Below are 12,656 nucleotides of genomic sequence, written 5' to 3' on the forward strand. Positions count from 1 at the left end.
GTGAGTGCTGGTTCTCTTTCCTGAGCCCAGCTGAGCAGTGTTCATGTGCAGCTGCGGTGCTGCCATCTCCTGTCCCAGCTGCTCCGGGCCCAGTCCGTCCCTGTGCCGGGTACCGGGGCCCGGCACCCGCTGAGACCGGCGCGAGCTCTGTGACGTCATTCAGCGGCCCGGTTGGATCCTTCTTCCGGGGCCGCGTGACGTCACCAACCGTGACGTCACAGCTCTGACCCGCCCGACGGGGCCGCACTGCGCACGCGCCTGGGGGCCACCGTACTTCCCGCCGCCCCGCGCGCGGGCCCCGGGACGGGGTGGGGCTCCCGCCAGGCGCGTGCGCGGCGCGGCCCGATCGGGGCGGGGCGGTGTCCGCGGGTCGGGGCGGGCCCGCGTGACGTCACGGTGACATCGTGCCCGCCCCGGCGGGCGGTGAGGCCTGAAGAGGGGGGTAGTGTACGGGACTCGCGGGCCCTGAGGGAGCGGCGGCGGCGGGGGAACCTGCAGGATGCCGGGACTCGTGCTGTTCGGCCGACGCTGGGCCATCGGCAGCGACGACTTCGTGCTCCCGGGGGCCTTCGAGCTGTTCGTCAGGCTGGTGTGGTAAGGCGTGCCCCGGGGCCGCTGCCCGCCGGCCCGGGCGCTTCCCGGCGGGATGAGCGGTGCCCGCGGCCCGGGCGCTGTCGGTGCCTGGCGCAGCACGGTGCGGTGCCCGCGCTGCCGCTGTGCTCCGGGCCGCCGTCACCCGCCGGGCTTAATCTGCCAGCATAACCCGCTACATAATCTGCGAGAGCGCTCGTGTGGTCCCGTAATTAATACGGTGACTGCTTTGTGTCAGCCAGCCGCGGTGCTTTGAGGTCCGAGGAAGGAAGAAGTGAGTAGCACCAGGCGGGGAGCCTGTGGCTCGGCGTGCGCTCGGCTGAACTGTAATTCCTACTGAGTGTTCGTGTAGTGGTTTCATCCTGACACTTTGCTTATGTAACAGGTCCTTTGCTGTTAATCTTCGTGCTTACATTAAGACGACCACTATCGATCAGGTGATCACTTCGCAGCAGGCACTTCTCCCTTCCTGCTGTAATTGCTGTTATCTCCCTTCCCGGCAGGTGGATTGGGATTCTTGTCCTTTACACTGTTCGCAAGGGGCAGTTTAACTGTCCCGGGGGAGGATTGCTGCACAGCTACCTGCTCGGCCTCATCATTCTTCTGGCTTCCATAATATGCGCGTTATCTGCTCTTGTATACATCAGTATGCAAGGTAAATAGTTAATAATGATGTTTTGTAGGATTACAGTCTAGTAGGATTGTAATAGATATGTGTTTAGAGCTGACATTAAAAGCCACCAAAAAATTGAAGTGTTTTCATGGTAATTAGACTTGAAAAACTCCATCAACATTATCACATTTGCTTTAATGGTATTACCTTTGTTAGTCTGGAATCTAGCTTAATAAACACAACAACTTAGTGCAACTAATGGTTCATTGCCATCAGAGCATCCTGAAAACTCTCTGCATGACTTCCCACATAACACTGCTCCACCTCTCTGACAGGAATGTAAGGAAGTGTATCCAGAATCATTTGAGTATCCTGTTAGTTCTGCCTTGTATAGGCAGGTTTAGGCATGTCTTGTGAAAGTTCCTTAGCTGCAGTTGGCTGCTTGGGGAAAAACACACAGAAAAGTGAAATGTATAAATGTCCTAATAAAACTGATAGTGAGTACTGTTAAATAGAGCAGGACCCACAGCTTCAAATTAATGGCTGAACAGAAGTAAGGACCCCAATGCATCTCCTAATTATTTGTATAAATGGTTCTAGAAATGTAGGAAATTGCTAGGAAAGCTTTTTTTCTGGTGAGGCACCTGATCATCGAAGTAATGTTAAGAAGATTAATTTTAAATATGTGTGTGGTCTCTGGAGCAACAGATGAGACTCCACAGTTTCTCATATATTGGTTCTCATGACACACTGGAAATAGCTATTTATGCTTCTGTAAATAAGTATTTATACTTTTTTTCCATTTAAGCAATTTTAAGAATGCATGAAGAGAATCTATGACAGAACAGAGGTGTGGATGATAATCCTGGCCTTGAATCTGACTGCTTTTTCTTTAAGTCTTACTGAGTTTTCCTAGAGTTTCCAGAGGAGGGGAAGTAAGATCAGACAGACTGTGATGTTTATATCAGAGTTTACTGGAATATTCTGGGTTGTAAGGGACCCACAAGCATCATTGAGTCCAGCTCTTAAGTGAATGAGCCATACAGGCGTCAAACCCATGTCCTTGGTGTTGTTAGCACCAGGCTCTAACCAAAGGTGCAGAGATGAGAGATGTGGCTGTAAATAGCAGTGATAAAAGAGCCTTGTTTGCTATGAGAGTACAGCTACTAGGCCATTGTAACTAAGAAATGGAAGAATTCTGAGGCTAAATTTCCAGGAAAACAAAGGGTGAGGTGTGTTGGGCTGTGCTTGGAATGCGTGGGTTTGGGTGTGCTTGGTCTTGGACCAGCCCTTGTGCTGTCCTGGCAATTGGTGATACCAGCAGGGAACCTGGCTGGAGCCCTCACACCCTGGGGGTGGTGCTGAGAAAGGAAAAGTTGTTTAGAGGAAGCACAGTTCCATCTGATTGTGTCTGTGTAAGCAACCACACTGCAGGACAGGCTGCAACCTGGGAATGAGAAAAAGCAACCTCTGGATTGAGGGCTTTTGAAACAGCTTTATCACTGGGTGTGAACCACAGCTTTGTGATTGGAGAACAGTTCCCAAAGTTGTTTTTGTTCTGCAGCCTTCACAAATTAATTGTCTACACCTGAGCACACACACCCCGCTCCCTCATTACCCTGGGATCAGCAGACTGGTTTAAGGAGATGAGCTGGCCAAAAGTTACTCCCTTTTTTATTGCCTTAGAGTGCTAAAACAAAGAGGTTATTAGCACATTAGCAATACAGAAAATAGCCTGAGAAGTATTTGTCCTGGTAATTTTCCTACTTTTGTTCTCCTCTTACTATTTAGTAACTCCATTAAAAAAACTTCATTGTAGCCCAGCAAAATAGCATCTGAAAATGAAATATTAACCAGCTAAGAACTAAATGGAATAATAAAATTAGGCCCTAAGAATTATGAGGAACTGTAGGTGAGCCTGTGCTCCTGGACACAGCTTACGCTTATACAGGGGCACATCACTGTTGCCTCAAGTTCAGTGCAGAACTGTCTCTGGCTAGAGTTGTTTAGGGTTTTAGTAGAGTACATTCTAAGAATCACAGCTATAAATCCATTGTTGTTTTTATTAGCTTCAATGACAGCTTTCCATTAATTTATGAAAGAACTCAATAGTTTCACTTAAGTTCCTTACTCTCTGTAAAGCCCAGAAAGTTCATATTTCCAGATAGGGTTTTATGTACTTGAGATGCATTCATGAGCAATTCTTGTTTTAAATTTTCTCTCTAATTTCAGGAACAATTTCTAATCCAGGCCCAAGAAAATCACTTCCCAAAATACTTTATACTCGCCTGCTTCTCTATTTTCCTGAATTCATCTGGGCTGTTGTGGGAGCTGTGTGGGTGTCAGACAACAGCGTGCAGTGTGAGAAGACTGTGATAAATGGCGTCATTGGGACAGTTATTGCAAGGTAAAGGTGCCTCCCCACAGGTCTGACCTTGACAGTGTATGGCAAAAGGAAAATGAGTTGGTATCCTTCCCTAAAAACGCTTGCCTTGGGAGAGAGTGCATGTCCTGCAGTGAAGGAAAGGAGGTGAAGCTCAGAAAGGATAAGAGGGGCAATGGGAGTGTAGAAAACTGGATTAATATGAAGAGTGTAGTAATCTGATCACTCAGCTGGTAGTGAAAAATGGAACTGCCACTCTTTGTGCTGCTGCTTCCAAAGCGCTGGGCTGTGATTCCAGGTTTGGTGTCCTGTGTGAACTGAGCCAACAGCCTTGTTCTGGTGCCCTGAGTATTGCAAGCATAGTCCAAAGAGCTCAGGACAGCAGCAGAGGTCTTCCATAACCAGCTTTGGTTTCGGTCTGCCAAGATGTGTAGCTGGGGTTTCTTGCACTCTTGACAGAAGTGGCTGTTTTCATAGTCTGTTATCCCACCTGCTTCTGTCTGGCAGCTGGATTATCATCATCTTCACCATCATCGGAGTTGTCATTGTCTTTGACCCCCTCGGGGGGAAGAAGACCTTCTACCTGCCCGACGGTGTGAGCCGCAACCTGGAGAGCAGCCAGTCGGGGCAGCTGCTGTACAACGTGAAGAGCTCTGCCACCAGGGTGTGGGAGAAGAGGATCAGGCTGCTGTGCTGCTGCATCGTGCAGGACGATGACCACCGGGTGGCCTTCACCAGCATCGCCGAGCTCTTCCGCAACTACTTCTCAGTAAGAGGGAGAGCCTTGCTCGTGTGCCCAGTTCTGCTGCGTGGAGGTGTGGGATGGTTTTAGAGTCTTCCATGTCTTTGTACAGGACACTGATCTGGTGCCAAGTGACATAGCAGCTGGCTTGATTCTGCTCCATCAAGAGCAAGATAAAATGGAAAATTGCCCCAAAGAGCCTGAAGAAGTCCTGTGTCATTCTCCATCGTCTCTCATGGTAAGATAGGGTTGGTGCAGCCTCTGGTGCAACTATTCTAGGAAATGGTGCCAGATCAAGTTGAAATACACTTCTTTCTGGAGCAAGTTTTTTTTTGTTTATTATTTTAACAAAATTAGACACTGCAATAAAAATTCATAACAATGTATATTATTAATAAATGCAGTGAAAACATTAAGTTTGTGGTCAAAAACATTTTTCTGCTTTTGCACAAGTAGAACTTTGAATGGGGAATTAAATTCAAAAAAGGAACCATTTAGGACATTTGATCATTGTTGTACAGTTGGGAGAGAAAGGGAACAGAGGGAGAATGAATATTTGGTACTGTTTGCATAGAACTGAGAAGATAATCTTCTAGTTTTTATTGTGGGCTGTTTCTCTACTGCAAATACCCAGACAAGGTAAAAGCAAAAATAGCATCTTTTAAATGCTTGCAGTTGATGGGTTAGTTTGCTAACTGATTTTTGCTGGTCTTCAGTGAAAAAGTGCTTTTCTAAATTTTTTCCCTCCTTTTAGCCTGTGTTTTATAGATGTATGTAGTTTTACTTCTGTGCATCTCTGTCAACTTCCTTTCGAATCCAGCCAGTGTGATGGGGTTGTGCTTTAAAAGTCTGTACCAGAGAGAACTGATGCAGACTCTTTAGCCTTCCCTCAGATACCTTAGGTAACGTATCTGGAATGAATGTTGTTTTCAGCATTGAGCTTATCAATATATCAGCATTGGAAGAAACATTCAGTGAGAGCTTTTCAAAATCGTTGAGCTGTGTAGTTACATAAGTAAACACAGACTTTTTCCTGAAATACAAGTGCCTATTTTTAGTTCCTCTTAGACCTTGAGGTTTTCCGTTTGGGTAGTGTGTATTTCATCATGCCTTGATTTTCACTAGCCTGTGTTCAGTTGTATTCTGAGGCTGCCTAACACACCTTCCTCCCTTTCTCTGCTTCCTTTTCTTTTCCTGTGTGCTTCCAGACCAATGATTTGGATGTTGAGCTGGAGAATGCTGCTCACTACATGCTGTTTGCTGCAGCTGCCTATGGCTGGCCCTACTACGTGTACACCAACCCATATACTGCACTCTGTAAGCTCAATGGTGACTGGTAGGTTTAACCCAAGAACTTAAAAACACATAGCTGCCTTCTGTTTAACTGTTCCTGTCTTAGCAGGAATAAAATAGTTACGGTAGCAGTATTTTTGTTGCATTAAAACATATCACTCTTAGGAGTACACGAGCTTGACTGCTAGAGTTACCTTTCAGAAATTCAGAGAAACAAAATTCCAGTGTCTTTCCACCTTCAAACAGATTGGCTTTTTTTAATGGGAAAAGTTTGTGACTGAGATTAAAAAAAAATTTAGCAAAATGACAGAGGAAGAATTAGAATTAAATGAAACATAATTTAAAAAGAGGCTTTTTAGAGGTGCCTTTTGGACACAGATTTACATATAGAAATAAAAGTCTATCAATAGTTTTCTCTGTCCTAAGGAATTAGTAGGAGTTCCCTGTCCCTCCAGCCTCCTTTTTGTTCTGTTTGACCCCTTAACTCGAAAATGTTTATGGTCAGAGTCATTTTACATATTGCTATAGGTAGGATTACTGTATGTGACCACTGATATTTGTGACTGGAAGAATGATTTTTGTAATTACTACTATGAAATAGCCATATAATCTACTGAAATATAAATCACTTGGAGGAAAGAAATTATTACATAATACTGTGGATAAAACATAAGATTGCTATGCAGATTTTTGAATTTTGTTTTTCCTTGTTTGTATTTTCTCTCAGTGGCTTGTAATCTTAAGAATTCTTTTCTTACTGCACTTTTTGCTCTACCAATGATCAGAGCAGAAGTAACATCTTGCATCAGAATGTTTATTGGTGCTATTGCAAAAAGAAAGCACTTTTGACTCCTGGCAGAAGGCCCTCTGCAAATTTAACTGAGTTTGATTCCTTGAAAGGAAACCTAAAATATTGGAACATGAAAGTTTTTCTCTTCTCTGTTTGTTAGTTGCAGAAATAGACCAACAGATTCGGATATAACGGGAAGTGATCGTCATAACTTTCACTTTGGATCCATCCTAAAAATAACAGGACTGCAGTACAGAGACTTCATTCATATCAGTTTTCATAACAAGGTAAACAATCTGGACAGGCATTCAGCAAGCTGTAGTGATTAATTCAGGGAAAGTAAGGGGTGAAGGGTCTAGTTTGCCTTCAGCACTTATGAAGTGTAGGCTACAAAGCCAAATGAAAACACTCAGTTTGGATTTCTTTTCTAATCTAACAGCCACAGAGACATTGATATCAATCTGTCTCGGTATTGAAAAAAGGCACTTAGACTAACCAAATAAAAGACCAATTGAGCTTCTTTCTATAGTACAGTATGGAGATCAATACGAGCTTCCAGAAGGTGAGAACAAGTGCTTGCCCATACAAAATGTTGGTGTCTTTACTGATTACATTTTTTCTCCTCCAGATCTATGAGATTCCATTTTTTGTTGCTTTGGATCACAAAAAAGAAGCTATTGTGGTTGCAGTGAGAGGAACCTTGTCTTTTGAGGTATCATCCATCTGATACCACTAACTAGCTTTATAGAAATGAGTGAACTCCCAGTACTTAAAGGAAATTGTGTTACGCTGGCACATGTTAAAATAACTCACAGGTACAGGTCTTCCGGGTTTAAGCTGTAAGCCCCCCTGTCCTTGGATGGGTAATATTCCCTGTGCTACTGGAAGAGAGAGTGGAGGATAGGCAGGGGTAATTCCAAGTCACTGCGAGTGGAGGTGCATCCATAATGGGGTGTCTGCAGTTGGAAATGGGTACCAGGCTTGGAGCTGTGGTTGCTGTGTGTTTGCTGGGGTTGGTGGTGTTTGGTGGGATGTGCTGTGCTGCTCACACTCTTGGCAGCCAGCTGCTGATGTCTCTGTGACAGGGGTGGGCAGCAGAGCACAACCCATGAGCCACACAGCCCTGCAGGGAGCTCTGATCAAGGCTTTGTTCACAGGACATTCTCACTGATCTGTCAGCAGACTGCGAAGACCTGACACTGGAGGAGGTTCTGGAGAATGGGTTCGTACACAAGGTGTGTGCAGCCTGTGGCTCTTTTAGGGCAGCTCAGCAGTAGCAAGCTATAAACACCTGGGATCCTTATTAGAACAGAATATTCTTCTTGTTGGATAGATTGCACAAATTATTTAAATGTTTGGTGCATCAAATACTGCCTCTGGCACTGCAAAGTAGAATTTTTAATCCTCTTGTCAGACTCCATGTCCTTATGAAATATCCCAAAACCTTTTTAACCCATACATCCAATACATACAGACCTCTTGGTTATAACCAGACCCCTGTCAGGAGGATGTCAAAGAGAAGACCAGCTTTGCTGAAAGTTGCTCTGTGATGGTGTTGTATTTAAATGAAACATGTATCACACCCCAGATTAGATGCACCTGTCTAACCTGAACTGCTCTCTTGTAGGGAATAACTCAAGCTGCAAATTACATCTATCGAAAACTAATAAATGATGGAATTCTAAACCAGGCTTTCACAATTGCCCCAGTAAGTTACCTTCCAAATAATTTGATTTGTCAGAAAAATTACCCACAGCTTTTTCTGTGTCCATCTAAGTTTGTATTTCTGTCTGCAGGAGTATAAACTTGTGATAGTTGGTCACAGTTTGGGTGGTGGAACAGCGTCTATCTTGGCCATCATGCTCAGGAACTCCTTCCCCACCCTGAGGTGTTACGCCTTCTCTCCCCCAGGAGGGCTCTTAAGGTGAGAGACTTCTGTTGCTTGGTGCTCTGTCTGAGCTGTAAAAGTCAAGGCAGCTGCCAGGTGTGTTAGCTGGTAGCTGTGGGCTGACTGTGGGAAGAGTTTATATGTGCTCCATCTGGAGTTACAGTCGAGTTCTTGGTGGAGCATTACGGAATGAAGCACATCTGGAGAATTCTGTCAGGCAGTATAGTTAGAGGTTAAAATAAAAGTTCCAGAAAAATACTCAGCTGATTTGTCTGCCTTGGCCTGTTGGACGTCCAGCACCCTTAGAGTCAACACTGAAGTTACTCTGCCAGCTTCAACAAGGAGGCACTGACTGGAAATGGTGCTGCCACGTACTTGTATTTTTACTGAATTACAAGGATCATCCTGAAACTGAGGTGTTTATCTCCTTAGTGCATCTAAACTGCCTTTTATCTTTTTTTTTTTCTTTTAGCAAATCACTTGCAGATTACACTAAGCACTTCATTGTTTCAGTCATTGTTGGAAAAGACCTTGTTGCAAGGTGAGATGGAAATACTTTTATATTGATAATTGGAGACGTGTTTGATAGCAGACAATAGGAAGCTTTGCTTTACTTTGTTTTATGTGTTTAAACAGGTTAAGTATGCCCAACATGGAGGATTTAAAGAGAAGAATAGTGAGAATTGTGGCAAACTGCAACAGACCCAAGGTAATTAAATGCAGTTCCTAGTTAAAATTGTGGAATTGTTACCTGGGTTAAGCCCCAAATTTAATGCACTGACTGCTGTTGTGTGTATTTTTGATCTTAAAGCTGAGAGTTACAATTGTGTTTCAAAACAAAAAAAATTGTTTGCTTTTAGTTCAGTGACATTTGTATTAGTCTCCTATCCTGTAAAGTTTTGTTGTTGGAGATTAGGATTCAGTAAGACTCCCAATATACCAGTTTACAACATCAGACCTGAAATTATCTGTTTGTTAGTTTTGCTGATAAAAGGAAATTATTAAAAAACAAAAATGGGAAAAAACCCCAAAACAGTTAAAATTACAAAGAGCCAGTAAGATTACTTATTTTAATAGTGTAATAACTAGTACCAGTAGGTAAGCAAATTATTGATTTTGCTTATATATTACTGTCAGAATTCATTTGGAAAGCAAATATTTCTCTGTTACAATGCTAATTCTTTTCCTCCTTTTACTGTTAGCGGGAAACAGTTTTGAATGTGCTGGATCAGTGTGGTGTCAGGCAGGATGGTGCTGGAGGTACAGAGGTGTGGTTTAAAGCTTCAGAACTGCCATTTTTGAACATCTGAATTTGAATCTGCCATACCCACAAAGATACATTTCCATGTAGTCCCAGGATGAGTAGAGTGTCTGTGTGATGTCATAAATACAGAATAAGATAACAGACAGTTAGAAGTTACAGGTGCAAGAAAAGTTAAACCTGCAGAGCAGAATCCACATGGAGTAATTCAGCTGGTAAAGATGGGAATGATTTCTGTAGTATTACTGGAGGCTTAGGATCCATACTGTTGAAATGAATGCTACTATGGGGAAAATTTGGGAAGGAGATAATTATCAAGGAAAGAGCATATGCATAAAGTAATTTTTAATATTTTAATTGTATTTTCAGATGAAATGTGTGCAAGCACACAACTAGAATAAGTTGCTTGAAGAGATGCCAAACTTCAATTGGACTGTTCTCTCTGATTTCAGTACCAGATTTTGCTGCGGGGGTGTTGGTATGAGGTGTTTGGAGGAGATCCTGATGACTTCCCAACAGAGCTGGATGGAAGGAACCAGGATGCCCTGACCCAGCCCCTCCTGGCTGAGGAGAGTTTAATGGTTCAAAGGTCACCTTCGTACAACGCCCTTGAGGAGGAATCACACTTGAATTCGCCCCCTCAGTATCCTCATCTGTATCTGCCTGGGAAGATTATCCACATTGTTGAAGAATGCAGCTCTAGGAGGTAAGTGGAATGATGAATTCCACTCTCCTGTCTCCCTAAAGTCTACCTGCAGCTCCCTGCCCCTTTCCAAGTTTCCAGCTCAGTGACTTACCTGCATCTCCAGTACCCAGTTTTGGTTATTGCACATTACCCAGTTTTCAGTTTCTATTCTGTGCCTCCCAGCTTCTTTCTGTTTCACTTCAAACCCTGGACAGTTCTCTTTATGTCTTATCCTGCCCATTTATTGCAGCTGCTGAACTGAGGACTTTAAGACTGGCAAGTTCAGCTTTGGCAGGCTGCAGTTTCTGCCCGTGACTGCAGATCTGCAATGTGTCCAGGCAGTGGTGAAGTAACAAAACACCTCATTACTGAGCAATCCCATGAGTGTTGGTGATTAGAAAGAGGTGCAACACTGCCTGTAATGCTGATCCAGCCAGGCTGGAGAGCTGCAGCTGCCCCAATACCCAGTGTCTGCCCACATAGTCTGTAGTTTTTCCTGTCACTTGCTGCTTTTCTGTGTATGCAGGAAGCAGAGACAAAGACACCAGAAAGCTGAAACTGCTGGAAGAATGAGGATTGTGGCTTTGTTGGGGCAGTGTCGTGTTCAGGGGGGTTTTTTGTTTGTTTTTTTGTTGGTGTTGGGGTTTTTTAGACAAAGCAACCTGAAACAGCCCATTCAGCTGATCAGTATTTTGTTTAGGCTTCACATTTTTAATTTCTAACAATTCTAATACTGGTTTTACAAGTTAGATATTTTGACACCTCTGACCCGGCACATTTTCCCAATGGTTGCTCTGCTGCTTTGAGTTAATTTGTCTTTTACTTCACAGCACAGCTGTTAATCATGGGAGTTTTTTTAAGTAGAACTAGCACACAAGGACCCACATCATGTGTTTGAGATTTAATTTTACAGAATGGTGCATCCTATGTGCAGCATTAAATGTATTGCCTGGTCTCCTATTGATACCATTTTGACTTATTCCCTAAATTTGACATTCACCACGTGAATGTGCTGTGTTTAATGCCCTCCCCCTCCTTGCTCAGGCTGTATTCCATGTTTTGAGAGCAGAATTATTTAAATCTTTGATGGCTTCTTACCCTGTTAAAGCACAGTGTAATTTGATGCAGTTCTGCCCTCAGGGACACTTCATGGCAGCAATTCCAGCTGTTTGCTGAAGGGCAGACCTGCAGCTCTCTGGGAGCCCACCTGCTGCTGTGAGAGGGTTCCAGTTCTGACACAGCCATTGTATTTGTGGTGTGTTTTGTCCCTAGGTTGTGTTCTTCAGATATTAAATACACGGCAAGATGGTCAAACGAAACCGTCTTCAGCAGCATTTTAATCAGTCCCAAGATGATCACAGACCACATGCCAGATGTTGTGCTCAAAGCTCTGAACAGTTTGTCTCAGGAACATGGATCGTGTCTGTCTTGTCAAACACGAGAATACAACCCCAGTGCAGTATAACCACAGCTCGAGGACGACCTGGGGGGCTCTTTTGCAAGTTTCAGGTATTCAGGACACATTCCACTTTCATGCCTAAGTGGATTGCAGTACTTTTCTCACATTGCATAAAATGAACAAGGGTTTTAGCACCCTTGCCTCTGCAGCGACCTCGGGGAATGTTGTGCTGGTGAAAGCACAGATTGTGTCTGTGAAGGCTGGGCTTTTCCAGAACGGCTCAGGGTGAGGAGCTCCGGCCGAGCCTGTGTGCGCTGGCGCAGCAGCTGAACGCTTGACCAAAGTGAATGTGTGTGAGAACCGTGTGGCCACACGTCAGAGCAGAGCCCTGCCAGACTCATCTGCCACCTGCAACTCTTCTGCTTCCACATCCCTTCCTGGCTGCCTGTGCTGTGGTGGCCGAGGGGCTGCAGGGAGGTCAGCAGGACAGCGCTGCAGCTCAGGGCTGCAGGGTGAGTGAGCCCAGCCCAGCAAGGCTGGCTCAGCCTCAGTGATTGCACTATTTTTTCTTACAGATTGTGCTGGGATCCCGGGGTTGCAGGGGAGGGCTTGTTGTGGTTAAATGCTGCTTGGATATACATGTGCAATATTCTTTAATCTACCTGTCTTTTGTATGTGTTGATCTACATCACTGCTTTTATTGATTTTAAACTAAAACTACGTAATGAGAAGAAGAAAAAAATATTGTTCAGGCCCTGGCATCATGTTGGTCACCAGCTCTAGCTCCAGCTACTGAGCACCACTCTGATTCTGCCAAGAACATGTAACCAGTTGTAGTGATTTTTAAAAAGTGGATTCCTTGTTTCTAGTGTGTATCCATTCTAATTTTTTTCCTTTTTAAGGCTCAGCAGCATTTATTTAAAAGAAATTGATGTAAGTAAAATATGACGTGGTTGAGAATTAACTGTGTGGATGTTCCTGCTGTGACACTCGATATGGAGACAAAATTAA

General features: G+C 44.1%; 1 protein-coding gene across 1 annotated transcript; it reads left to right on the forward strand.

Annotated features, from left to right (window-relative positions):
• Positions 1–398: 398 nt before the first annotated feature.
• DAGLB (diacylglycerol lipase beta) lies at positions 399–12,605 on the forward strand. Its single transcript, XM_005522959.3, has 15 exons — positions 399–594; positions 1,095–1,246; positions 3,437–3,611; positions 4,095–4,356; positions 4,442–4,567; positions 5,538–5,665; positions 6,573–6,699; positions 7,041–7,124; positions 7,570–7,647; positions 8,040–8,120; positions 8,209–8,336; positions 8,773–8,841; positions 8,937–9,009; positions 10,014–10,267; positions 11,519–12,605. Exons 1-15 carry the CDS (start codon positions 500–502, stop codon positions 11,709–11,711), a joined length of 2,025 nt encoding a protein of 674 aa, XP_005523016.1. The 5' UTR covers positions 399–499; the 3' UTR covers positions 11,712–12,605.
• Positions 12,606–12,656: the final 51 nt, after the last annotated feature.

This window comes from Pseudopodoces humilis, chromosome 18, assembly GCF_049639895.1.
Source record: "Pseudopodoces humilis isolate 2021_Gansu_Grassland_sample_001 chromosome 18, ASM4963989v1, whole genome shotgun sequence".
Classification (NCBI taxonomy): domain Eukaryota; kingdom Metazoa; phylum Chordata; class Aves; order Passeriformes; family Paridae; genus Pseudopodoces; species Pseudopodoces humilis.

Coding starts and splice junctions, on each gene's coding strand:
- DAGLB (XM_005522959.3), top strand. CDS start 500: ATGCCGGGACTCGTGCTGTTCGGCCGACGCTGGGCCATCGGCAGCGAC. Junction 595..1,094: donor CTGTTCGTCAGGCTGGTGTG/GTAAGGCGTGCC, acceptor CCTTCCCGGCAG/GTGGATTGGGATTCTTGTCC. Junction 4,568..5,537: donor ATTCTCCATCGTCTCTCATG/GTAAGATAGGGT, acceptor GTGTGCTTCCAG/ACCAATGATTTGGATGTTGA.